Source organism: Anolis sagrei, chromosome X (assembly GCF_037176765.1).
Source record: "Anolis sagrei isolate rAnoSag1 chromosome X, rAnoSag1.mat, whole genome shotgun sequence".
Lineage (NCBI taxonomy): Eukaryota > Metazoa > Chordata > Lepidosauria > Squamata > Dactyloidae > Anolis > Anolis sagrei.
Genome location: NC_090034.1, coordinates 47,139,534 through 47,164,488, shown reverse-complemented (window position 1 = coordinate 47,164,488; position 24,955 = coordinate 47,139,534). Strand labels below are relative to the sequence as shown.

The 24,955-nt window shown below is 45.7% G+C and overlaps 1 protein-coding gene across 1 annotated transcript in view; it reads right to left on the bottom strand.

The window, feature by feature from the left end:
- Positions 1 to 2,459: 2,459 nt before the first annotated feature.
- Positions 2,460 to 24,955, bottom strand: part of RTN4R (reticulon 4 receptor) — a 76,515-nt gene continuing 54,019 nt past the window's right edge. Inside the window, exon 2 of the mRNA XM_060785345.2 lies at positions 2,460 to 4,639. Within this exon, the coding sequence (XP_060641328.2) occupies positions 3,186 to 4,639 (1,454 nt within the window). The 3' untranslated portion in view covers positions 2,460 to 3,185. The remainder of the gene's footprint in view (positions 4,640 to 24,955) is intronic.

Sequence of the window (24,955 nt, the reverse complement as noted above, 5' to 3'; positions counted from 1 at the left end):
CATTTTGCCAGCTGGCATCACCTGACCTATGTTATCTTCCTCCTGGATAAGGTGACTCTGCCACAACGAGCCCAGACAAAGGTCTTTATTGCATTTGTGCAGCCATCTAGCCAAAACTTTTAGTTAAATTACTCTCATTTGCACCCACAAGATCAAGGTTAGGACTACACTAAAAGATGTGAGCATGAGGTTTTAAGAATCCTGACCAGAGGTATGACCTGGAGTGAAGAAATCGTGGATGAAACATCACCCATCTCCATTATGTCACCTAGAGTTTGAGTTCCAATCCCTTAATTGTAGCTCAATCCCTCTTTTGATGGTGACCTAACTACTGCCTGATTGCAGTGAATCAACCGGATGGCTCATCCAGATGGGGACCAGGTGGCCCAAACACCAGGAGTTCATGTCACCAGTGTGATGAACATATGCTGGGAGTAGTCACCTTTGGGCTTGCTGGTTTATAATGGACACAAACCTCCTTTTATGGGAATAGATATCAAATGGACAAGAGAATAATCTGGGACACATCATAATATATGATTTAGTAGCTGCGTTCTTTCTGCTAATAGATATCGGAGGAACTTCTCATGTTGGCCTCAACCAAATATCTCCCAAACATCTATGGTTCTGATTACACGACCTACTTTTCTAGGTAATGCTAAGGCATTAGGGATTCTCTTTGCATCCACTCTTTTATGTTTGAATTCTGAAAGGTGGCGGACTATCCTTCTTTGTAGGACTTCAAACAGGTTGGATGGTCAACTTTTATGTGTACTTTGGTTGTGTATTTGTACATGCCCCCAGTGGCGCAGTGGGTTAAAGTGCTGAGCTGCTGAACCTGCTGACCAAAAGGTCACAGGTTCAAATCTGGTGAGTGGGGCAAGCTCCCGCTGTTAGCCCTAGCTTCTGCCAATCTAGAAGTTCGAAAACATGCAAATGTGAGATCAATAGGTACCGCTCTGATGGGAAGGCAACGGCGCTCCATAAGTCATGCCAGCCACATGACCTTGGAGGTGTCAATGGACAATGCTGGCTCTTTGGCTTAGAAATGGAGATGAGCACAAAATCCCCAGAGTCGGACATGACTGGACTTAATGTCAGGGAAAAACCTTTACCTTACCTACATAGGAGGGGGTGAACTAGATTGCCCTTCTAACTCTAAGATTCTGTGAATGTGCAAAGGAAATCTTTGTTGATGCTGATGCTCTGTACATGACTTATTCATTACCTTTTGCCCAATCCAGGTGGACTTTGTAAGAGCTCCAAACAGGATCCAAATTACCTGAGATGGATATTTCCCAACATGAGTGTGTCTTGCGTGTGTCTATGAAAGGAACATACTATCAGACCATGTTTGTTGCAAGCTTGGGGGACACCATCACAAGACCTTGGAAACAGCTTCAGGAGTTCCTAATGAATGGTTGTCAGGTTCCCATTGGACATTTTGCCAGCTTAACCCTCTATGTGGACCTGAGTTTATGCCGATTCTCCAGATATCATGAGCAGATCAAGTTCTTGTTCGCCGGCACTTACCATCAGTGCTATGGTTCAATTGCATTCAACACAGGTCTAACATTCTGTGATGGTTGACCTTTGTTTGCTTGTATTGGACTATCATAATAGCATCATTGGCTTTTTGTAGTTGCCCTTAAAGGTATCCCATTGGGTATGATGTTCCACATCTGGTTCGTATGTGACAGGTTGAGTTTTACTTATTCAAAATGCTTGGGACCCGAAGTATTTCGGATTTTAGAATACCCATATTTCCAGAGAAGGGAGGCTCAACCTGTATCCTATGGTTAGAATCATGGTGGTGAATTATCGTGGTAGACTCCCCAAGTCTGCAGGAACTTTTGTAGAAACCCTGAAGGTCATTGTGAAGGTCGGTTGCAGGATATCTGGCACTGTAAGGTCGGGCAATAGCACCCAGGTTAGGCCATAGACCTTCTAGTCTGCAACCACCCCAAAACAAGCCCCAGTACCTCCATTTTCTTTTACAGTTCCTCACAAAATGTCTACAGGAAGTGACAATGCATCCCTTCCTGTCACCATTTTGAGAAAGACTACAGAGGAAAACAGAGGTGTGTGAGGATAATATAGAGATCTGGGGAGAGATTTAAAATGTGTAGGTTGGGCAGATTGTTGATGGGGGTCCAGGGGTTACATGAGGCCATTCCTGAGAAAAGGGAAAATGAGTGACCCAAAATCCACACACTCCAATGCCACAGAACTGGCCATGTTGGGGGCCTGAAGCATGTTAAAGTTAAGGGGTTTTTTGATTGGGGGGGGGGGGTAGAACCAAAAGACAGGAAACTATGGAAATATAGCTACTTCCCAGAGATACATCCCCAGATGGAGGATTCCAACCATTATATTGTTTGAGTTATTCACTTTGGGGATTTTCCACTCTCATGGCCTCAATTGGTGCAAGCTTGTGTGTAGGCGATGACACCGTAACGGGGAAAAAAATGAGGAAATCTTTATTTTGCATCTCTTTCTCTTTCTGTTGCACTTGTACACATGTAAAATAAAATACATATCTATCTATGTGTGTGTGTATATATATACACATACACACCGCAGCCTTGAGTGAATGATGAGGAAGCATTCTTGAACAAATGCCCCCCTTCCGTAAACATGGCATTGTGGGAGGGAAAAACAATGGCGGCAAAACTGGCAAACATCATTTAAGAACAGTTTCTAATTACACGCCACGCTTCTCTGCTTTTTTTTTTCATTTCAATATCTTTTTAAAAAAAACAACACATTGTGATAGTGAACTTTTCGCACCTCATCGTTTGTTTCCTGTTTTATTTCACTTTTCCTCCCCTTTTCCGGTTTGAACCCTCTGCTTTGGGGAGAACGACCAGAAGAGAAGCGCTGTTGTTCCAAGGACCAAAAACAACAAATCAAACACATAGAGTTCAGGAGGAGGGACAAATAAATTATGTACAATTTTTTTGTTGGTTTGTGTGTGTGTGTCGGTGGGCGGTAGGGGGAGAGTCTTTTTCCTTTGTTTTAGGTCAAGAAAGGCATCCAGTTAACGGTTTGCGTCGCAAAGTTTTCTCCGATCGATCACGGCGTCCAGGGTGTGGTGGCGGTGGCACAAATTATGGTCAGTTTCCCATTTCTTGGTTGATTTTCTTTTTTTAAAGCAAAAGTCTGGGGTTCGAGAGCATCGCAGCTCAAGGGAACGACTCGTTTTTGAGCACAAACAAAATCAGGGTCCACACCAAAGGCGGGATCAATATGCTCGGGATGAGCGGAGAGGTGGAGTTTGGTGCGGGCTGGGACATGCGGCACTGCGACCTCGACTTGTTCTTTTTGGAACACCCTTGCCTCTTTTTGGTCGGGACTGTGGAGGGCTGGATGGGGCCTAGGAACTCAGGTTTCAAATTGGTCAAGGGGGGGTCCACCACGCTGGGGAAAGTCCCAAAGGGGGAGTCATTGATCTGCTTGTTGCTCCCATTTTTGATGGGGTCCATCTCCCCTGGGTACTTGGTTTTGGCCATATTCTCCTTATCCTTGAGCGGGTTGTTCGGGGAGGCCCGGCTACTGTGCGAAGAGGGGCCCGCCTTGGCTTTGGCTTCGTAAATAAAAGATTTATCCATTTCTGACTGGCAGCATTTGCGGGAGCTTTCAGGTGGGAGGAGAGGAGGGCCAGCTGTCGGCAACTTGCCAGATCGGGTCTTGGTGCTGAAGACGCTGGTTCGGACCTGGTTGAAGGAGTCGAGGCAGCCTTCCAGGTCAGAGCTCTCCAATCGTTTGAGATCCCGTCCTGCCAGGTGGGCAGGCAGATGGCACTCCAGCTCTGAAGAGGATCCCTTAAACTGTTGAAACCAATCCCAGAGGGACCGGGCTTGGCAGTCACACAACCACTGGTTCCCATTCAAACGCAGATACTGTAGGGACACCAATGGTGTCATCGTCTCTCCCGTGAGCACTGTCAGGTTATTGTTAAATAGGTACAAGGTCAACACTTTCCCCAGATCATGGAAAGCCCGACGGTGGACCACGCTCACCCGGTTCTGATGCAAGAGCAGCCGGTCCAGATTGGTCAGCCCTCGAAAGACATTCTCAGACAAGGTCTTAATTTTGTTCCCATGCAAAAACAGATAGGTGAGGTTGGCCAGATCCACAAAGGTGTCATCCTGGAGGTTCTGCAAGTTGTTGTCCTGCAGGTAGAGATACTGCAAGGAGAAAAGCCCTCGGAAGAGCTGCGTAGAGAGCTCCAAGAGTCCGCAGCGAGCGAGGTGTAATGTATGGAGCCGGACAAGGCCTCGGAAGGTGGATGGGGCAATGGACTTCAGGTTCATGTTGTCGCTCAGGTCTAGCTCCTCCAGCTTATCCAGTCCATAGAATGCCCCAGCTTCAATTACACTAATGTTGTTGGAATGGATCCACAGGATGGACATGTTGCGGCAGGAGGTGAAGCTGGTGGACCCGATTGTGGCTATTTTGTTGCTGTGGAGAAAGACTCGCTGAGTCTGAACGGGAATCTCAGTGGGGATGGCTGCGAGTCCTTGCAGCTGGCAGCTTATGGTGATCTTGGGCTCGCTGTAACAGACACAAGCCCCAGGGCAAGGTCTCACTTCCGCCAGGAAGTTCAGACAAAGTGCCACAATCAGCAGTTTGGTTCCTAAAAGGCAGGCAAAAGTGGGGGGGGGGGGTGGGGAGGAAGAGAGAAAAAGAATACACATATTAGGCTCTTCAGAGAGGCAGCATAGCAAAATCATTAATCTCCATACTTTCACAAATAGAGGAAAACATGGACATCAAGCAAAGGCTGAGTTCCTACATCACAAACTATGTCATGTAACTTGATGGATCCATAGCCATGTTGTAGAAATGGCCAAATCTTGGGACATCCAGGGAGTGGAAAGAGGAGTATCATTCCCAGAATCCTCCAGCTGGCAAAGTCATGGGAATTCTGGGAGTTGTAAAAGTATTCTTTCAAACTCTGGCCCATGGGCCACTTTTTCCACACTGACTCTATTGGAAAGACATAAGAAATTGGATCATTCCATGATATGCCCAAAGTACAATAGTCTCAGTTTAGTCATCTCTGCTTCTAGTGACAGATCGGGCTCGATTTGTTCTAAGGCTCATTTCATTTGCCTTTTAGCAGTCCATGGCATCGATGTTCCCCCCCCCCCAATAAAAATCCCCCCATTGATATGTTCCTTCGGGGCCCAAGTTTCTATGGTTGTGGACATTGCACCACCGAATATGCCTCCAATGTATGCACCGGAATTTATACTTGGCTGTGGTCTAAAGCATCAATTTCTTGCACCCTCATACAGTGATTGTGAATATTGCTCAGAGCCCATACTGTTTCTTGGACGTTGAAACCATGTACCATTTTGTGCGCAACCTCAAACCGAATACAGCTGTTCTGCACTGAACAAGACAGCCCAAACATTTCAATAGGAGCATTTGAGCGTGCAGAAAGCACCCCAGGATCCTAGCCTTCTCCAGGAGGCAGGCCTTTCACCTTGGCCAGGGGTGACCCATGTCTCTGAGCACTTGTCCAATTTGTCTGGCTCCCTGTTATCACCTTACCCGACCTGACGCTCCAAACTTGGCCATCCCACTGCCGCTGCGCATTAAAGCATAATGAGGCATTAAAATGCATGAACAACATTACTGGCCTCGCAAAGAAGATCACCTTTCCATCATGCACGGTGCATGCTTGCACAGGTATACATGTCCATGGCAAAAGTGCATGGAAAACAGAGACTGGAATCTCTCTCTCCCCTCTCCCCGCTAACTTGGGAGAGAAAGAGCCAATATATCAGGGATGGAATCATTCTTAGAAACAAGGATTTTGTTTGTGCAGAGAATTCTGCTTTTGGTGCAAAACCACCATGTGCAAATTTTGTGCAAAGTAAGTTCTCCATTCCGAATATTCGTATTAGTCCTAGATTCTTCCCATCTGAGCATCTCAGCCTTCAAGAAATGGCTCACATCCTGTTGGTTATTCCCAACTAACAAAAGCCTATTCAATCAATTGTGAAATGGCAAGCCAAAATGTTAGTAAATAGGTCTATGCTAATCTAGAAAACAAGAGAATTTAGGCCTATGTGGTTCTGAGTACTATTTTACCCCCAAAAGGAATAAAGGAGAAAAATCTATGGTGTCCTTCTATTTTTCATAGATAGCTCAAGGTCACCTTGGGTACATTACGGCTCACCAAGGATTTGAACCTGGATCCTTCTTACTCTCACATCAGACGCTATTCCACCTCATCTCTTCACCAATTGCGCATAGCTGTGAGAAGGAGAATTGTGTTTCCGCAGAAGTGTTTCAACTGAACACAGAGGAGAAGAGGCAAAGCCCAAGCGATAAATCTCCCCATCCATAAATTATTATCATTTGCTCTGTCAATAATATAGATATGGCTTGAATGTTTTGCTGGGGCAATGAGAATGGTACCAAGGGAACAATAAGACAGAAGAAGATCTCTCTTTGGAGTAATCAAAAGCTGGAAATCTCAACCAGAGCTGCAATCTTGTCATCATAACTCAGGCAGGGCAGTTAATAACACTGCAAATCCAAGACCGACACATGTTTCTGATCTGGCTTCAGGAGGAGCTCTCGGGAGGGGGGAGTGATGGCACCCGCCTCCATCATGGACCTGATCCATACCCAAAAAACACTGGAGGACAATGCAGACAAGAGGGGGAAAGGTGGCTTGGTGATGACTGCAATATTGAGGGGATAGAGATTTATTATTTATTATTTATTTACTGTATTTGGATACCGCCTTTCTCAGCCAATCGGCGACTCAAGGCGGTTTCCAACAAAACAGTACATAATTTCATAAAACAAGTTAAAACATTAAAACAACAGTAATAAGAACAACAACATTAGCATCTCCTTATTATCAAGCATTGTCCAGTTCCATCGTCAAGTCATTCAGTTTCCTATGTCGTTTACTCTGTATTTGTGAACGCTTGCTCAAACAACCATGTTCCCGCCAGACGTACTTGTGTCGAGGGCGAGACCAAGAGCAGGGCCTCCCCAGATGATCTCAGGGTCCTCGGTGGTTCGTAGGAGGAGATGCGTTCGGACAAGTAAGTTAGGCCGGAACTGTTTAGGGCTTTAAAGGCCAAAGCCAACATTTTGAATTGGGCCCGGTAGCAAACCGGCAGCCAGTGGAGCTGGTGCAACAAGGGGGTTCTATGCTCCCTGAGGGCCGCTCCTGTTAGCAACCTGGCTGCCGTTCGTTGGACTAGTTGAAGCTTCCGGACCGTCTTCAAAAGCAACCCCACATAGAGTGCGTTGCAGTAGTCTATGCGGGATGTAACCAGAGCGTGGACTACCATGGCCAAGTCAGGCTTCCCAAGATACGGGCGCAGCTGGCACACAACTTTTAACTGTGCAAGTGCTCCCCTGGTCACCGCTGAAACCTGGGGTTCCAGGCTCAGCGATGAATCCAGGATTACACCCATCTGCGAACCTGCGTCTTCAGGGGGAGTGTAACCCCGTCCAACACAGGCTGTAACCCTATGCCCTGTTTGGCCATATGACTGACCAGGAGTGCTTCTGTCTTGTCTGGATTCAGTCTCAATTTGTTAGCCCTCATCCAGTCCGACACAGCAGCCAAGCACCGGTTCAGGACCTGAACAGCCTCATTAGTAGCAGGTGGGAAGGAGTGACAGAGTTGGACGTCATCTGTGTACAGATGACACCGCAACCCGAAACTCCGGATGATCTCCCCCAGCAGCTTCATTTATATGTTAAACAGCATGGGGGACAGTATTGAGCCCTGAGGAACCCCACAAGACAATGGTTGTGGGGTTGAACGGGTGTCCCCCAGTGACACCATCTGGGTGCGACCTTCCAGAAAGGACTGGAGCCACTGTAGAACAGTGCCTCCAGGCCCATTCCAGCAAGTCGTCCCAGAAGGATACCATGGTCAACGGTATCAAAGGCCACTGAGAGGTCCAGCAAAACCAACAGGGACACACTCCCCCTGTCTAGCTCCCGGCGTAGATCATCAACTAAGGCGACCAAGGCTGTCTCGGTTCCATGTCCCAGTTTAAAGCCAGACTGTGCCGGATCCAGATAATCAGTGTCCTCCAAGAATACCTGGAGTTGTGAGGCCACCACATGTTCCAGGACTTTGCCCAAAAAGGGAAGATTGGAAAAAGGCTGATAGTTGATGAATTGAGTGGGATCCAGTGATGGTTTCTTCAACAGCGGTTTTATTATAGCTTGTTTTAAGCTCGCTGGAATACTGCCTTCCCGAAGGGAGGCATTAACCACCACCTTCACCCACTTGGCCAATCCCCCTCTGGCCTCCTTTAGAAGCCAGGATGGGCAGGGATCTAGGGTGCATGTGGTCAGCCTCATTCCTCCAAGTATCTTGTCCACATCCTCGGGTTTCACCAATTGAAATGAATCCATTAAAATCGGACAAGCAGGTGCTCGTGTTACATCGCAGAGACTGCCGTTAACATGGTGTCCAGGTCAGAATGGATCAAAGCGACTTTGTCCACAAAGAACTGAGCAAATGCTTCACAGTGAGCCATCGAGTTGTCAGGGTTCCCATCTGGAACAGTGGGATTTAACAGACCTTTGACCACTCGAAACAGCTCCGCTGGACGGTTCTTTGCGGACGCAAAGAGATGATGTTGAATGGGCCATTGCTTGCCTCTTCCCCCTCCAGTATAAGGAATGAGGACACCACAGTCTGGGCTTGACTTCTGCTCTTTCCAAGAGTTGGGAAAATATGACATGTGGGTTACTTGTGATGATGATGATGATGATGATGATGATGATGATGATAACTGAAGGATGATGGGGGGAAAACAAAGACTGGAGACCATGATCCGATTCGTCATTCCACCATGGAAACCCATTGGGTGAGTTATACAATCTCCAATCCAGAAAACACCGTGAGATGTTTGACTTAGGATCACCATTAATGACAACAACAACACTGGCAAGACAATCTTTCCCACACAATACCCCACCTGGGTTTCAATCCAAGGTCCAAAAGAGCCAAACATGGCTCTCTGACCTCTTGGATCTAGACTTTTGACTCTAGAACAGAGATGGGACTTGTAAGGATTGTATGTGGACCACAGCAGAAGCACTGAGAACTCAATACTACACTTTTTTTCTCCTGGCAAATACAAATCAGTGAAAGAAAAAAGCATTTAAAACTCCTATAACACACTGTTATAGGAAGAGGGCTACCTCCAAAATGTTAAGGCCACCTCCCAACACCCCAATTGATGACCGTGAATCGCTTCCAGGCATGATAATGGGAGCTATGATGCTACAGTTGAAATATTGGAGGCACTAAAAACAATGGGTTCTGGACCAAGCTAGAACTTGACTTATTATTGTCCTCCTTGTTTGTATCTTTCTTGAAAGGCATCCTTTCTTCCCAAGTTTTTTTCCCCCAACTCTCAAAACTTGACAAGCTCTCTCTGAGGTCAATAAGCACCTCTTCCATTGGGCGAAGTCAACATGAATGCTCCACTTCTTGGAGCTGTCAATTCCCTCCCAGAGCTTGGCTTTGAATGGTTCGTTTGTTCTTCCCCAGCTTTTCTTAAAAGCCCATTTCCTCCTCCCGTCCACCAGCCCGGCTTCCCCTTTGCCATCTCCAAAGTGTCGGATGACTCAGAGAACTGGGAAGCAATTAGAGCAGCTCCGTTATCAACCTTTCCGCTGGTCCCAGCACGATGGCATTGTCAGACATAGCAATTAGAAGGAAAAGGCTCCAGGGACCACTAATAGGCCCTCCGCACACTTTCCTTCCCCTTCTCCTGAAATCCAGAGGCCCAAGCAAAATGCAATTTTCTGCTGTTTGCCAAGGCCTGGCCTTTCCTCCCCCTGAAGCTTGCCTCTTGGTTCTATTGATTTGGAGATATGATAATGCAGCTTTCCTTTAGAGAAGGGTCAATAATCATTAGAATTCTCCCCTGCCTGGACATAAAGGAGCGGAGACGCAGCTCAAAGCCTTTTGCTGAGTCAAACAGCATTGGCGTGCCTTTGTCTCTGTGGGGAGGAATAAAAAGCCAGGCCGTTGCTCTTTGAAAGGCTGGCAGCCTGCAGTTTTTGGCGTGTTGCTTGCTCTGAAGCTATGGGGCAGAGGAAGGATGCAAGAAGCAAAACGCTATGGTCCCCAAAGAGGCACATGAAAGAAACTTTCCGGGGCACAGAGCCCCATTTGCCCCCAAAAGACCTTGGGATGTCGAGTCCAACCCGCCCCAAACAGACCTCAAGACGTTGAGTCCCATCTGCCCCAATTAGACCTCAAGATGTTGATTCTCATCTGTCCCAATGAGACCTCAAGATGTTGAGTCCCATCTGCCCCAATGAAACCTCAGGAAGTTGGGGCTCATCTGCCTCAATGAGTTCTCAAGATGTTGAGTCTCATCTGCCCCAGTGAAACCTCAAGACGTCGTGTCCCATCTGCCCCAAAGAGACCATAAGATGTTGAGTCCCATCTGCCCCAAAGGGACCACAAACTGTTGAGTCTCATCTGCCCCAGTGAAACCTCAAGACTTTGAGTCCCATCTGCCCCAATGAGATCTCAAGATGTTGAGTCTCATCTGTCCCAGTGAAACCTCAAGATGTTGAATCTCATATGCCCCAGTGAAACCTCAAGACATTGAGTCCTATCTGCCCCAATGAGACATCAAGATGGCAGGACAGCTTGAGGGCATGCAGTATGAACAGCTGCCAGCCCCAGAGCCAGTTTAGCAGTTGGCCATGCAGACCATGGAGTCTAGAGTACCCCACTCCAGATCAGCATTGCCATTTGTTGATTGTGTAGATGGGTCCTTAGTCCCTAGGAAGAGAGCTTTGTTAAAGTTTGGACCCAGCCTCCTGGCCCTCCAGAAGTGAGCATCACCAACATCTACCAACCTAACTAAATTGGGTGCCAAATTTTGCCTTTGGTGCTGTAAGTCGGTGCATGAGACTACCGATTTTACATCCTCAGTCTCTTTTTCAAGCACTCCGGGGTATTTGGGGGGGGGGGGGGGGAGATGATAAGATCTCAAAGAATGTGCAGATCCACGAACTTTGGGATCACAAATGTACCATGCTAAGCTCTCCCCCATCTTTACACTATAATTTAAAAAAAAAAACACGCCGAAAGTGATCAATTTGCCCTGCTGGACTCAGCCCCAACTTTGGTGAGCTTCATTTGCAAGCAGAGCTGACAGCCTCGCTTTGCATGGATCTCTCTTGTCGAGTAATAAGTGTCAGCCCCGTATTTAATTCCTTATTGATTAACTTCCACATCAAACTTGACATGATTTTTTTCCAAGGGTCAGTGGCAGGCTAAACAGATTGTCCCGTCGCATTGAGATGTTTTGGAACAATTCAGTTGTGGCTCCCCAGTCGCATAGCAGTGGGGCAGTAAATCCATTGTGGGGTTCAGTCTAAAATGTAAAGATGCTATCCAAGGTGCTGAACCTATTTGGAGGGATAGCCTTAGAGCAGTGTTTCTCAACCTGGGGGTCGGGACCCTTGGGGGGATTGCAAGGGGGTGTCAGAGGGTCACCAAAGATCATCAGAAAACAGTATTTTCTATTGGTCATGGGGGTTCTGTGTGGTTAATTTGGCCCAATTCTGTCGTTGGTGGAATTCAGAATGCTCTTTGATTGTAGGTAAAGTATAAATCCCAGCAACTATAACTCCCAAATGTCAAGGTCTATTTTCCACAAACTCCACCAGTGTTCACATTTGGGCATATTGAGTATCTGTGCCAAGTTTGGTCAAGATCCATCATTGTTTGAGTCCACAGTGTTCTCTGGATGCAGGTGAACTACAACTCCAAAGCTCAAGGTCAATACCCACCAAACCCTTCAAATCTTTTCTGTTAGTCATGGTAGTTATGTGTGCCAAGTTTGCATCAATTCCATCGTTGGTGGAGTTCAGAATGCTCTTTGATTGTAGGTGAACTATAAATCCCTGTAACTACAACTTCCAAATGACAAAATCAATCCCCCCAACCCCACGAGTATTCAAATTTGAGCGTATGGAGTATTTGTGCACAATTTGGTCCAGTGAATGAAAATCCATCCTGCATATAAGATATTTATATTACAATTCATAACAGTAGCAAAATTCCAGTTTTGAAGTAGCAACGAAAATAATGTTATGGGTGGGGGTCACCACAACATGAGGAACTGTGTTAAGGGATCACAGCATTAGGAAGGTTGAGAAACACTGCCCTAGCACGACTGTATACTTGGCCTGCATCTACACTGTAGAATGAATGCAGTTCGACATTGCATGATTGGCTGCATGCTACGGAATCCTGTGAGTTGTAGTTTGGCAAGATTTTCTTTATTTAAAAAAAATTAAGAGTTGTTTTATTGTTTTATCCCACTCCCACCTTCCCCTCCTTGTACATACAATGTATACTGCAAACTACAGAAGTTACATTTGAAACATCAATCTCAACCTTAATTTTTCCACTCCACATCTAACACATTCTCTAAGTGATTCTTAACTGGTTCCCACATCCTCTTAATTATTATAACCTTTTCCATTGTGGGCAAGATCTTCTTCAGCCTTATCTGCCAAAGTGTGTTCAGGGTCCACCAGACTACAACTCCCAGGATTCTATTGCATTGAGTCATGGCAGTTCAAGTGGTGTCAAACTGCATTAATTCTATTAGTTAAGTATGCTTAGTGAGAATACTTAGCTAAGTCACTGATCTGGGATCTCAGCTGCTGTTTCTTAAGTAGCAAACCTGTTTTCTGGACAGCAAACCTGCATCTTGTGCAAAAGAGTTCATATAGATTCCTTCCCCCCTGCACAGTTGGGTTCCCGCCACAACACTTTGGGACATTCAAAAACGGAGAGGATATTGCAGAGGGATGGATTCATTTTCTCCAGCAGTAGGGAGAAAACTACCTTAATTACTCATCCTCGGGAGGATGAAATAGTTGAGGATTTACAGCCCTGCCTCCAATGCTCAGGGCCATTATACGCCTACCGACATTTAATAAACTGGGCTACTTGCAGGAGCAGCTGATGAAAGAAAGGAGGGAGGGTGGCAGGGAGGGGCGGAGGAGAAACCTGTCTCCGTTCTCCATGCAAGGTGGGCATCTCTTAGGATGCCCTCTCGGTGGCAGCAGTGGTGCCACAGCCAAAAATAAAATGCTCAACCAAATTCCCCTGAAGCAGAGTTACTTAACCTGGGGTTCAGGACCTCGGAGCGGGGGGATCACAAGGGGGTGTCAGAGGGGTCAGAAAAGGCCATGAGAAAACACAGTATTATGAACCATCTAGGACCGTGAGATCATCCGGAGAGGCTCTGCTCTCGGTCCCGCCTTCGTCCCAGGTACATTTGGCGGGGACGAGAGACAGGGCCTTCTCAGCGGTGGCCCCCCGGCTATGGAACGCCCTCCCCAGAGAGATTAGATCTGCTCCCTCCCTCTTAACATTTCGGAAGCAACTCAAAACGTGGCTGTTTGAGCAAGCGTTCACAAACACAGAGTAACGGATACAGATAACTGATATAGGAACTGATGACTGACGATGGAACTGGACAATGCTTGACAATAAGGAGACGCCAATGATGTTGTTTTTATTGTTGTGTAATTTATGTAATTTTAATGTTTTAAATTGTATTATGATACTATGTATACTGTTTTGTTGGAAACCGCCTTGAGTCGCCGATAGGCTGAGAAAGGCGGTATACAAATACAGTAAATAAATAAATAAATAAATATTAAAAACCTTTAAGGCATGGGGGTTCTATGTGGGAAGTTTGGCCCAATTCTATCATTGGTGGGGTTCAAAATGCTCTTTGATTGCACATGAACTATAAATCCCAACAACGACAACTCCCAGATATCAAGGTCTATTTTCCCCCAAACTCCACCAGTGTTCACATTTGTGCATATTGAGTATTAGTGCCAAGTTTGGTCCAGATCCATCATTGTTTGAGTCCACAGTGCACTCTGGATGTAGGTGAACTACAACTCCAAAACTCAAGGGTATTTTCTGTTGGTCATGGAAGTTCTGTGTGCCACGTTTGGTTCAATTCCATCATTGGTTAAGTTCAGAATGCTCTATGATTTTAGGTTAACTATAAATCCCAGCAACTACAACTCCCAAATGACACAATCAATCCCCACCAACCCCACCAGTATTCAAATTTGGGCGTATGGAGTATTTGTGCCAAATTTAGTCCAGTAAATGAAAACACATCCTGCATATCAGATATTTACATTAAAAGTCATAACATTAGCAAAATTACAGTAATGAACTAGCAATGAAAATAATTTTATGGTTGGGGGTCACCACAACATGAGGAACTGTATTAAGGGGTTGCGACATTAGGAAGATTGAGAACCACTGCCCTGGAGGATGAATCTTATATCAAGACAGTGCTGGTTTGGAAATGGCAGTGCCACCATTCTGCAATCATGGACAGTCCCCCACTTAAATGTGGTGCCCATTTACTAGGGAAAACCTAGAAAGTTGACCCTCTTTATCCCGTGCTCTCTTCTTCATCTTGCTCTCTTGTCTCTCATCTCCTCCCACTCTGCCCCCCAGCCCTGGCACAGCCACTTGAGAGATGCCCTCCGGAAAACAAGCCGACTTCCTTTTCAATACCAATTCCTTCCAAATATTTCAACATGGCTCTCGTGTCCTCTGTTCATCTTTTCTTCCCCAGGCCAAATATATCCAGTTCCTTCAGCCACCCCTTGTAGGGACTCAGCGTTTCCAGACATGTGCCCATTGTTGGCCATTTCATTCCTGGATACAGGCAATCTCTAAGCTGCAAACAGGACAGGTTCTTAAGCTGAATTTGTATGGAAGTTGGAACAGGTACATTTTAAAGTGTAACTCTAGCCAAATATAAACATAGGGATAGCCTAGGGAAGAGTTAACACCCCTGTGGTATTTGTTTAGCTGTCTGTGTCTCTGTTTGGAAGATGTCACCTCACGTTCTGTCCCAGGGATAATTGGATTTTGAAAAAAAAAATGCTTGTTGTGGAAACAAGGATTGGTGATAACGCTGCAGTGGAAACCCCTTTCCCCCATGATAATAGCTCCTCCAGGAGCAAATTTTCCTTCCAATGGGGAGATTTCTCTCACTTCCTGTTGTCTCAGCCCCATTCTTAACTATGAGTCGTTTGCAAGTCAGATGTTTGTAACTCGAGGACTATCTGTATAGGGCTGTAGCCAGGAGTTTCTCAAAGCCCATAAACATGGAAGAGTTGTACACAGTGGCTTAACCATAGGTCTAAGTGGGGTTTGGATATGATTCCTCCCTACAGAGTCCCAAAAAGGACACCCATAAGCATAGCAGAAGCCTCCAAGTGCCAACGTGCCTACCGTAATTTTGAACCCACTTTCCATCCCCCAAAAAATCCAGCCAAAATCCAGCACAATACTGCTTTTTGGGATCTCAAACAGTCTCCACTGTTTTTTCTCTCCTTTGACTCTCACTTACCACTTGCATTCATCCTCACCTGATGGGGTTGGGCAAACGGAGCAAACTGGAACTCCAAGGCATCAAATGCCTGCCCACCTGGCAATGAAGGCGGTAAACTTCCCACCAGCTTGGCATCCTCCCAAAATGATCCACCATAATAACCTAAGTTGCTTGATCACACAAACTTTAATATAGCACGCCAAGGTGGCATTCGCTGGAGATTTAACATGGCAACAGGTTGCCCAGAACTGGCCCTTTGGTTGAAAGAAGTTGAACATCCTTTGATGGAGGACTTGTTTCTAAAGAGAGCTGGGATGGCTTTAGAGAGCAACCTGATAAGCTCCATATCCAACATATAATATATTTTTATGCATATTGTGTGTTTTTGCTTGTAAACCTCTTGGGGCAGAGAACAGTCCTCTTGTTCTCCATAAAGCACCAGGCAAGGGGGGGGGGGGAGGAGCGTTGTTTAATTTGAAGCCTTGTTTTAGTCAGAACATGCTCCCCATATACATACCCCATTCCTGGCGGTTTCCCCCCTAACACAGAAGGAAATTGTTTGAGTGGATTATTGCTTTTAATGAGGTTGAAGGAGGAGTTGACTGAGCCTGATTGTTTAAATCCTGAACAAACTACCCAAATGGGATTACGGTAATAGCCAGATTCATCATCCTCAAACACTGCGATTGTAAAACAATTGAACCCAACAGAATGGATCGGCAACTGACGTTTGGAGAAATAGTACAAGGAAAAGGAAAGGCACGGTCATGAAACCACTGGCTGAAAGGTAGAGCTGGCATTCCATTAGTGACTTCCCTGACCCTCTGAATCTTGAAGAGATGAAATATGGGGACTACCATGGTTTCCTTCTCCATGTGGCACTACATTTGTACCCTTTGACTACAATCATTTCTTACTTTCCTAGAAGCCACATGACTGACAGCCAATAACTCATAGACTGGCATTGCTCAAGAGTCCACCTCTTTGAGTAGCATTGGCCTGATATCTCTTAGTGGTCTCCCATTCTAACAGTAACCAGATCTGAAACTGCTCAGCATCTGAGATCAGAGGGGACCTGGTACCTGTAAGATATTTAAGATGTCTTACCCATGCTTGAGGTCCTCTCCAGAAATTGTTGGCAGAACTATGGGAGAACATCTGCATTCAGTTTGAGGTTGCAGATGCCAAACTGGAGCTCTTGTGGATGTGGTGACACTTGCACATGGGCATGTGTATTTAGTAGCAGATTTGAGTCCATGTTTCAGTGTTCAATGTTACCTTTCAGAGCAAAAGACTGCATGATGCCCTGCAATGCCCAAGTAAGAGCTCAGCCTGAACCTTCTGAGGTTGTCCACCTGAACGCAATTAGACTTGGAATTGAGGAGTTTGCCTTTGGATGGAAACCACCTCAATTTCTATTTCACCCAATTCCATGGCACAGCTCACAATGACATGAAGTGGACAATGGATGCATCCAAGGGGAAACCCTAAGGCCTACCTTTGGGGGAAAGCCACACATGAGACATTGTCCTCCAAAAATGGTGTACACATACACATTGGATCAGAGCAATGCATGCCAAAATGCACACTGATAAGAAAAAGGAACAAAATGAAGCTGAGTGGGGAATTCTTAAACAAGAAAGAAATCTGAGCAGAATGGACACTGCCAGATTCATTTAATCGTACTCTGGGAAAGTAACATATTGCTGACCTCCTGGACCATGTTCTGAGTAGTGTTTGACAGACCTCCTTCCTTTTATGTTGTGACCTCAGGGGGAAGAAAAGGACAACAAGGGAGAGGAGGAGGATCTAGCTGGTTTTCTACTAACAGTGAGCAATCCAAGTCACCATGGGTCACGTTCATAAATCCATGGACTTAGGACACGAGTGACAACACTACAGGGTTATTCCTGATGGTGTCCAAGAAAGCCAAAATGTCCCTGAGGAAGAACCTGGCACTCCATTCCAGTTGTGCTGGGTCTTTTCCCCCTGTGATGTTAACACAACACGCCGAGCGCAAAGAGAACCTGGAAATGCTTTTAAATCACGGCAGCAGAGAGTCAGGGCATCTTTGCACACAGTCACCATCCTCCCCTTGACAGAACACGAGTAAGAAGACAAAGCTGTCATTCAGAGGCACTAAAAGCATCCTGGAACTCAACTAGAGGAACGTCTTGGATTCATCCTATGTTTAGACCCGCTGCCCGTGCTCTCGTTTTCCTCCTCTGTTTGCGGAGCTCACAAGAAGGGATGAGCCTTAAGAAAGGCCAACGAGTACTAATACTACATTTGAGCTTCAACAAGTGGCAGAGCTTTCTTGACATTTATACAGGTGTATTATGAAGGGAGTCTGAGCGTTTTTACCTTCTCTAGCAGGGTTTACAGAAGATCAGCAGAGAAGAGTCACTGTTTGGGGATGGCTCAGGTCTGCTACAGGACAACTCGCCCTCTCTCCTTGGAGAACTACAAATGGCACCAGAGGCATTTCATGCTCTTAGGTTGCCTTCCACCCATCTCCTCGCCACCCTTCCCATTTAATGGCAATGCCCATCCCACAAGGCTTGGCAGATTGAGGGAGTGGGATGACGCACAATGGATGAGTTAATTGATCGTGAATGCAATGGTACCATCAAAGCAGTGGGGAAGAATGGGTTGCTTCCAAAAACCTACAGAAAGCCTCAAAACCTATGGATCTGAATCTTGTTTGCCAATCCTGACTACAGTTGACCCACTGAATTCATTGTTGTGCCAACCAATTGGTGCATCTTGTCAATTTAATAATAGGCCTAGTTTTCAAACTCAGGTTCTCGAGGTGTTTTGAACATCAGCCCCCAGAATCCCCAGAATTCCAAACCATTGTTATTACTTAGGGGCCATTTCCACCCAATGGCCACCCTCCATTCTTGAAAAGAAAACCCGAATCCTTTTGTACGTAGCATTACACTAGCATAACTCTGTGTTGGATCCAAGAGCAGAAACCACCAGCTTGGATCCAGCACTGGGACACATAACTATGGATTGGAAAAGGCTGGACCATCTTCACTCAACCCCCAACGTTGGGTCAAACTTATGTTACACTTTCACTATCCAGTCCATAGACTAAAGAGCAATGGAGCACAACAGCATTAAGCAATACACATCCTCAGTGACATTTGATGCTCCTCTCCATGTGTGATGCTTCCACAGACGGAACACTGCTTCCATTACAGTCAACTGGAAATGACCATTGTGCGTTATCCAAAACAACTCAACAATATTCCCTTTGCATGCATAGCATGGCATCCACCTCTGCATGTCACTAACAGGATGCCAGCCAAATGTCCACGTCTGCCACTCAGATCCGACCGCCTCGCCATGGATTCAGAATCCTAATTTCCAAATTGAACGGGAAGTGAAAACCTTCATAATTGGACGGCTTTTAGGCTCGTTGGCATCCCGGCCCTCCTCGCTCTTGGCAGGCATCAACGCCGCGATCCCGTCAGCTGCCAAGGCAAAATGCCGCTGCGTTATCTGCTCTCAAACACTGTCAAATATTAGAACACTATTATTCATCGACGCTAAAACACCATTCAATGCCGCCTTCCAATATCAACATGTTTGCAGGAGATGAGGAGATGATTGGAAATGAAAACCCTCACAGGGGGATTTCAAGAGAATCCTCAACCCGATGCAGCCATTTTCCAGGCAAACAATGAGCGTACAACAATTCCTTTGCGCTGGTAACAAATACAATTCAAGAAGGCAGTTCTAGCAAGGGCAACATCCTGCCCATTCTAATGAAAAGCAGAAGGGTTATTCTCTAACCTGGCACGATACATTGGCAAAGATCATACACTGGAGTTGCATCGCATAAATCGCTTTGTGTGGAATTGCACATTGATTAGGTTATGCAATGCTTCTGTCCAACGGCAACACTGGGTTTATCTCCACTGCAGAATGAATGCAGTTTGACACTACTTTAACTGCTATGGCTCAATGTTATGGAATCATGAGAGTTGTAGTTTCACAAGGTCTTCTGCATCAGCAGCATTTCACACAATGGGATACTCCGCACATTGAGATTATTATCCCATGCTCCCAATGGCACAGCTATGTTTCTGCTCCCTTCCATGCAATGCAAAAAAGTGTGCAATTCTGAAATTCTGCTCTATGCAATCATAAGTCACTTTGCCATGACATGGCTTCCCAACAGGATGCTAGCCTATGCTTTTCAATTAACATTTCATTTGTTTTCTTATTGATAGGTGGTTTAACTTGTATTTTGTTGCTTCTGCAAACTGTCTTGAGCCCCTCTCTGGCAGGAAAAGGCAACAATTGAGAACAAGAGAAACAGAACCAAGGCTTTGGATTCAGGTTTCTTCCAGGACCCGCTGGAATCCTGCAACAATCGATGAAGGCTCTGGGAAGAACAGAAGCTCTGCTTTGCCTCCGCTGTCCAAACCATTTGTTCTCTGCTGCTTAAGAACTCAAGAGAAAGAGAGATTTTGGCTTTGTGCAGATGCAGTTCCGCATAAAAACCAAGGCGTTTGTTCACACATGAGACTTCCTCAAAGCAGCCGGAGCTTCAATCGGCTTGACATACAAATATCAAATCTACATGGGCCCAAATCCTCATTACTTTCTTTTTTTAAAAAAATAGAATCTTGCCTTGAAGTGAAATGATAACGCAGGGACTGCTTGGGCAAAGGAGCTTGGCACATCTTGTCCCAACCTCCCTCATCAAAAATATACTGAAAATCGACTGTTTTGCAGTTAGGAGGCAATGAAGATATGCAGTAGTTACACCATAAATCAGGGTTTCTCAGCCTGGGGGTCGGGATCCCTGGGGGGGTTGCAAGGGGGTGTTCCCAATGACCAACAATATTTTCTGTTGGTCATTGGGAAGTTTAACCCAATTCTATCATTTGTGGGGAATTCTCTTTGATTGTAGGTGAGCTATAAATCCCAGCAAATACAACTCCCAAATGTCAAGATCTATTTTCCCCAAACTCCACCAATGTTCACATTTGGGCATATTGTGTATTCGTGCCAACTTTGATTCAAATCCATCATTGTTCGAGTCCACGGTCCACTCTGGATGTAGGTGAACTACAACTCCAAAACTCAAGGTCAATGCCCACCAAACCTTTCCAGTAATTTCTGTTGGTCATGGAAGTTCTTTGTGTCAAGTTTGGTTCATTTGGTTCATTTGGTTCAATTTCATCATTGGTGGAGTTCAGAATGCTCTTTGATTATAGGTGAACTATAAATCCCTGCAACTACAACTCCCAAATGACAAAAACAATCTCCCCACCCCCATCCCACCAGTATTCACATTTGGACGTATTGGATATTTGTGCCAGATTTCGTCCAGTGAATGAAAGTACATTCTGCATATTAGATATTTACATTAGAAGAAGAAGAGGAGGAGGAGGAGGAGGAGGAGGAAGAAGAAGAAGAAGAAGAAGAAGAAGAAGAAGAAGAAGAAGAAGAAGAAGAGGAACTTTATTTTTCTACCCCACCTCCATCTTCCCGAAGGGACTCAGGGCAGCTTACATGGGGCCAAGCCCAAGCAAAATATAATTAAGAGCTAAAACAATAGCAAATTAAAATAGCATAAAACAACATAACAATCATAAGCAAGCATCAAGCAACAACAAGCTAATTATGGAGGGAGGGAAAGGGACCACTATGCGAACTGATTAAAGAATGGGGGTTCAATAAGGTGGATAAAAACATATGATAGCATAGGAAATGGCATGGCAAACAGAGCAGTTTAACAGGATTAGATCAACTTAAACTTAAGAATATATAATGATGTAATATAGGAGTTCAGATTCAGATCATGATTCTGGTCATGATACAGATCATTTGTCATAGGAGTCATCGGTCAGAAAAAGCATAACGAAACATCCAGGTCTTTAATTCCTTATGGAATGTGGATAGGGAGGGTGCCAGCCTAATCTCCCTAGGAAGGGAGTTCCAGAGACGGGGGGCCACCACCGAGAATGCCCTTTCCCTTGTCCCCACCAACCATGCCTGAGACGGGGGCGGGAGCGAGAGAAGAGCCTCCTCGGAAGATCTTAAGGATCGTGTGGATTCGTGGGGGAGGAGGCGGTCACACAGATAGGCAGGTACTGACTCGTTAAGAGATTTATAGGTAATAACCCGCACCTTGAATTGGGACCGGAAACTTGTCGGCAGCCAGTAGAGCTGTTTAAACAGGGGGGTTACCGCTCCCTGTAACTTGCTCCAGTTAACAATCTGGCTGCCAACCTTTGCACCAGCTTTAGTTTCCGAACCGTCTTCAAGGGCAGCCCTATGTAGAGTTCATTACAGTAGTCCAGTTTTGAGGTAACTAAGCCATGGACCACCATGGTCAAGTAAAACTTCTCGAGGTATGGTCACAGTTGGTGCATAAGTTTTAACTTTGCAAAGGCCCTCCTGGCCACCGCCGACACCTGAGCATCAAGCATCAGCGCTGAGTCCAGGAGGACCCCCAGACTGTGGACCTGTGTCTTCAAGAGGAGTGTAACCCCGTGAAACACAGGTTGCCACCCTATACCCCGTTCGGCCGAGCAACTGACCTGAAGGACCTCTGTCTTATCAGGATTCAGTTTCAACCTGTTGGCCCTCATCCAGCCCATCACAGTGGCCAGGCACTGGTCCAGGCCTGAGGGGCTTCCTTGGATTTTGGTGGAAAGGAGTAGGAGAGTTGCATGTCATCTGCATAGAGATGACAACGAACTCCAAAACTCCAGATGACCTCACCCAGTGGTTTCATGTAGATATTAAAAAGCATGGGGGAAAGAATAGAACCTTGCGGGACCCCACAGGTCAAAGGCCAGGGGTCCAAGCAGGTATCCCGCAGCTTCACCAACTGGGTGCGGCCCTCCAGAAAGGAATGGAGCCACTGTAATGCAGTACCCCCAAATCCCATTCCGGAGAGCCTTCCCAGAAGGATACCATGATCGATGGTATCGAAAGCCGCTGAGACGTCCAAGAGAACCAACAAGGTCACACTCCCCTTGTCAAGTTCTCTGTGGAGGTCATCCACCAAGGCGACCAAAGCCGTCTCGGTACCATGACCAGGCCTGAAACCAGACTGTGATGGGTCCAGAAAATCAGTTTCGTCCAGGAATCCCTAGATCTAAGAGGCAACCACTCGCTCCAGAACCTTGCCCAAAAAAGGGAGATTTGAGATTGGCCGATAGTTGTTCAGTATTGACAAATCAAGAGAAGCCTTTTTTAAGAGTGGTCTCACAACTGGCTGTTTTAGACATGATGGAATTTGTCCTTGTTCCAATGAAGCATTTATTATCTTTGACAACCAATCAGCCAGCCCTTCTCCAGAAAGTTTTATAAGCCACGATGGGCAAGGGTCTAGCACGCATGTGGTCACCCTCACCGCTCCAAGGATCCTGTCCATGTCATCAGGCTGCACCAGTTGAAATTAATCCAGCAAGATCGAACTGACAGATGCCTTGGTTACCTCATCTGACACTGTAAGAAAGTTGGCATCCAAATCGGAGCGTATCCAAGCAACTTTATCTGCAAAATGATGTGCAAACTTGCTGCCTCGAGTGATTGGATTGTTGAGCGGCTCCTCCATCCTAAGAGGGTGAAGGAGCTCCCCAACAACCCGAAACAACTCAGCCGGTTTATTTTTTGCAGATGCGATGTGGGCAGTCAAGAAGGATTTCTTGGCTGCCTCCAACACCGCGGAGTAGGCCTTAATAGAGGCTCTAGCCCATGTTTTGTCAGGGACACTTCGAGATTTCAGCCAAATGCACTCTAGACTCTGTCTCAAGTGCTTCATCAATGCCAGCTCCTTGGAGAACCAAGGAGTTGGATTGACTCTGCGCAGCAAGAGGGGATGTTCAGGGGCGATTGCGTCTAATGCCCTGGCTATCTCGATGTTATAGAGATCCACCAGGGATTCAACTGGATCACTAGCTCTGATTCATAACAGTAGCAAAATTACAGTTATGTAGTAGCAACGAAAATAATGTTATGGTTGGGGCCACCACAACATGATTAACTGTATTAAGGGGTCACAACATCAGGAAGGTTGAGAACCACTGCCATAGAGTTGTTTGGACACATTGAATCAAATTACACAATGCATTATGTATCATGAACTTAACGCTGGATCTTATTATCATTTACAGTATATAGTAAGGGTTCTTTGCTCCAACTGTGTTGCTATGGGTTTAGTCTTCTCTGAGAAAGAATATAGCAAGACTCACAGGGATTAAAGATACCATACAACTTTATTGTTTGGAACACAAGCGTCTAGCACTACTGCCCGTATATAGGGTCTTAGCTACAATGTCATAAATCACCCAAAAGCCCTGGCACCTGGTGCCTGCCCTTTCCCACATACCAGAGCTCACCCTTCCCACCTCAGGGCAACTGACTTTTATGGCTGGTTCATATGTCCTGGCAGCATTGTGTCCTCCTTTTTGGCCAAGGGCCACAGTGCTCTATGTCAGGGCTGATAGTTGCATGGCATGAGTGAGTGATCATGACAGTAGTCAACAGCTCTGTGTTCCATGGCAGGAGAATAGTGGGATATTAACTGAACAAATGAATGAATTAATAAATGGATGAATGGAGGAATAAATAACTTTTTCGCCTGCTCACAAGGGCACTCAACCTCAACTGAAAGTCTGATAAAGGAGGCTGAAACTTTCTTCCCAGCTGTTCATTTTTTCAAGATTTGTCCTAGAACATGAAGGCTAAAAATAAGAGCGGGGAAAGGGGAGGACTCTGATGGTCCAAGGCTAAGCCAGTTCTGTGTAATTTTAAAAAGGAAAGGACCTGTGCCCAGGTAGTTACCCAAGAAATTCAGGTCAGTTTATTTCTCGTGTTGCAACCCACAGCAGACTATGGAATTTCCTACCATAAGAAGAACATAGATATCTAGTTGGCCACAATGGAAGTGTAAAGGTAGTCTAGATAAAAATTGGTCTGACCTAGGAAGGGTCTTCCTAAGTTCTTAGAACTATTGAGAATGGGTACTTGGTCTTAGAGGAATGCTATTGGTTGTTATTTGGTGGGCACGAGAGAGAGGGCCTTCTTTGTGGTGGCCCCCAGCTCTGGAATATCCCCCAAAAGAGTTTAGATTAGATTTCAGGTAAAGCAATAGTGGATTTACCTTAAGGGATTAATGTTAAGTGGCTCTCACAATAATGATTACAAAATGAATTCAGAAATTATATTGTTATTTATTGGAAGGAACAGCAGAATCTATATTATATAGAATTAGTGGGTGGTTCATAGGTTAAAGGTCAATGCACGGAAGAGGGGAAGTTGCAGCAGGGGACTCTGCCCTCATGAAACTCTGGCTGATGGCGAGGATATTATTCTCAGCCATTCCTCCCTTACTTCAGGGGTGGGAATCAGAGGTCAGATGGGGGAGGGGGGTAAAGGGGGTAAGGGCGGGTAGGGCTATAGGGAAGGGAACAAAAGGAACAGTTAAAAACAGAATAGCAACACGGACCTTTAAAAGTTTGTGGAAAGTGACAAAAGAACAAACCAATCAT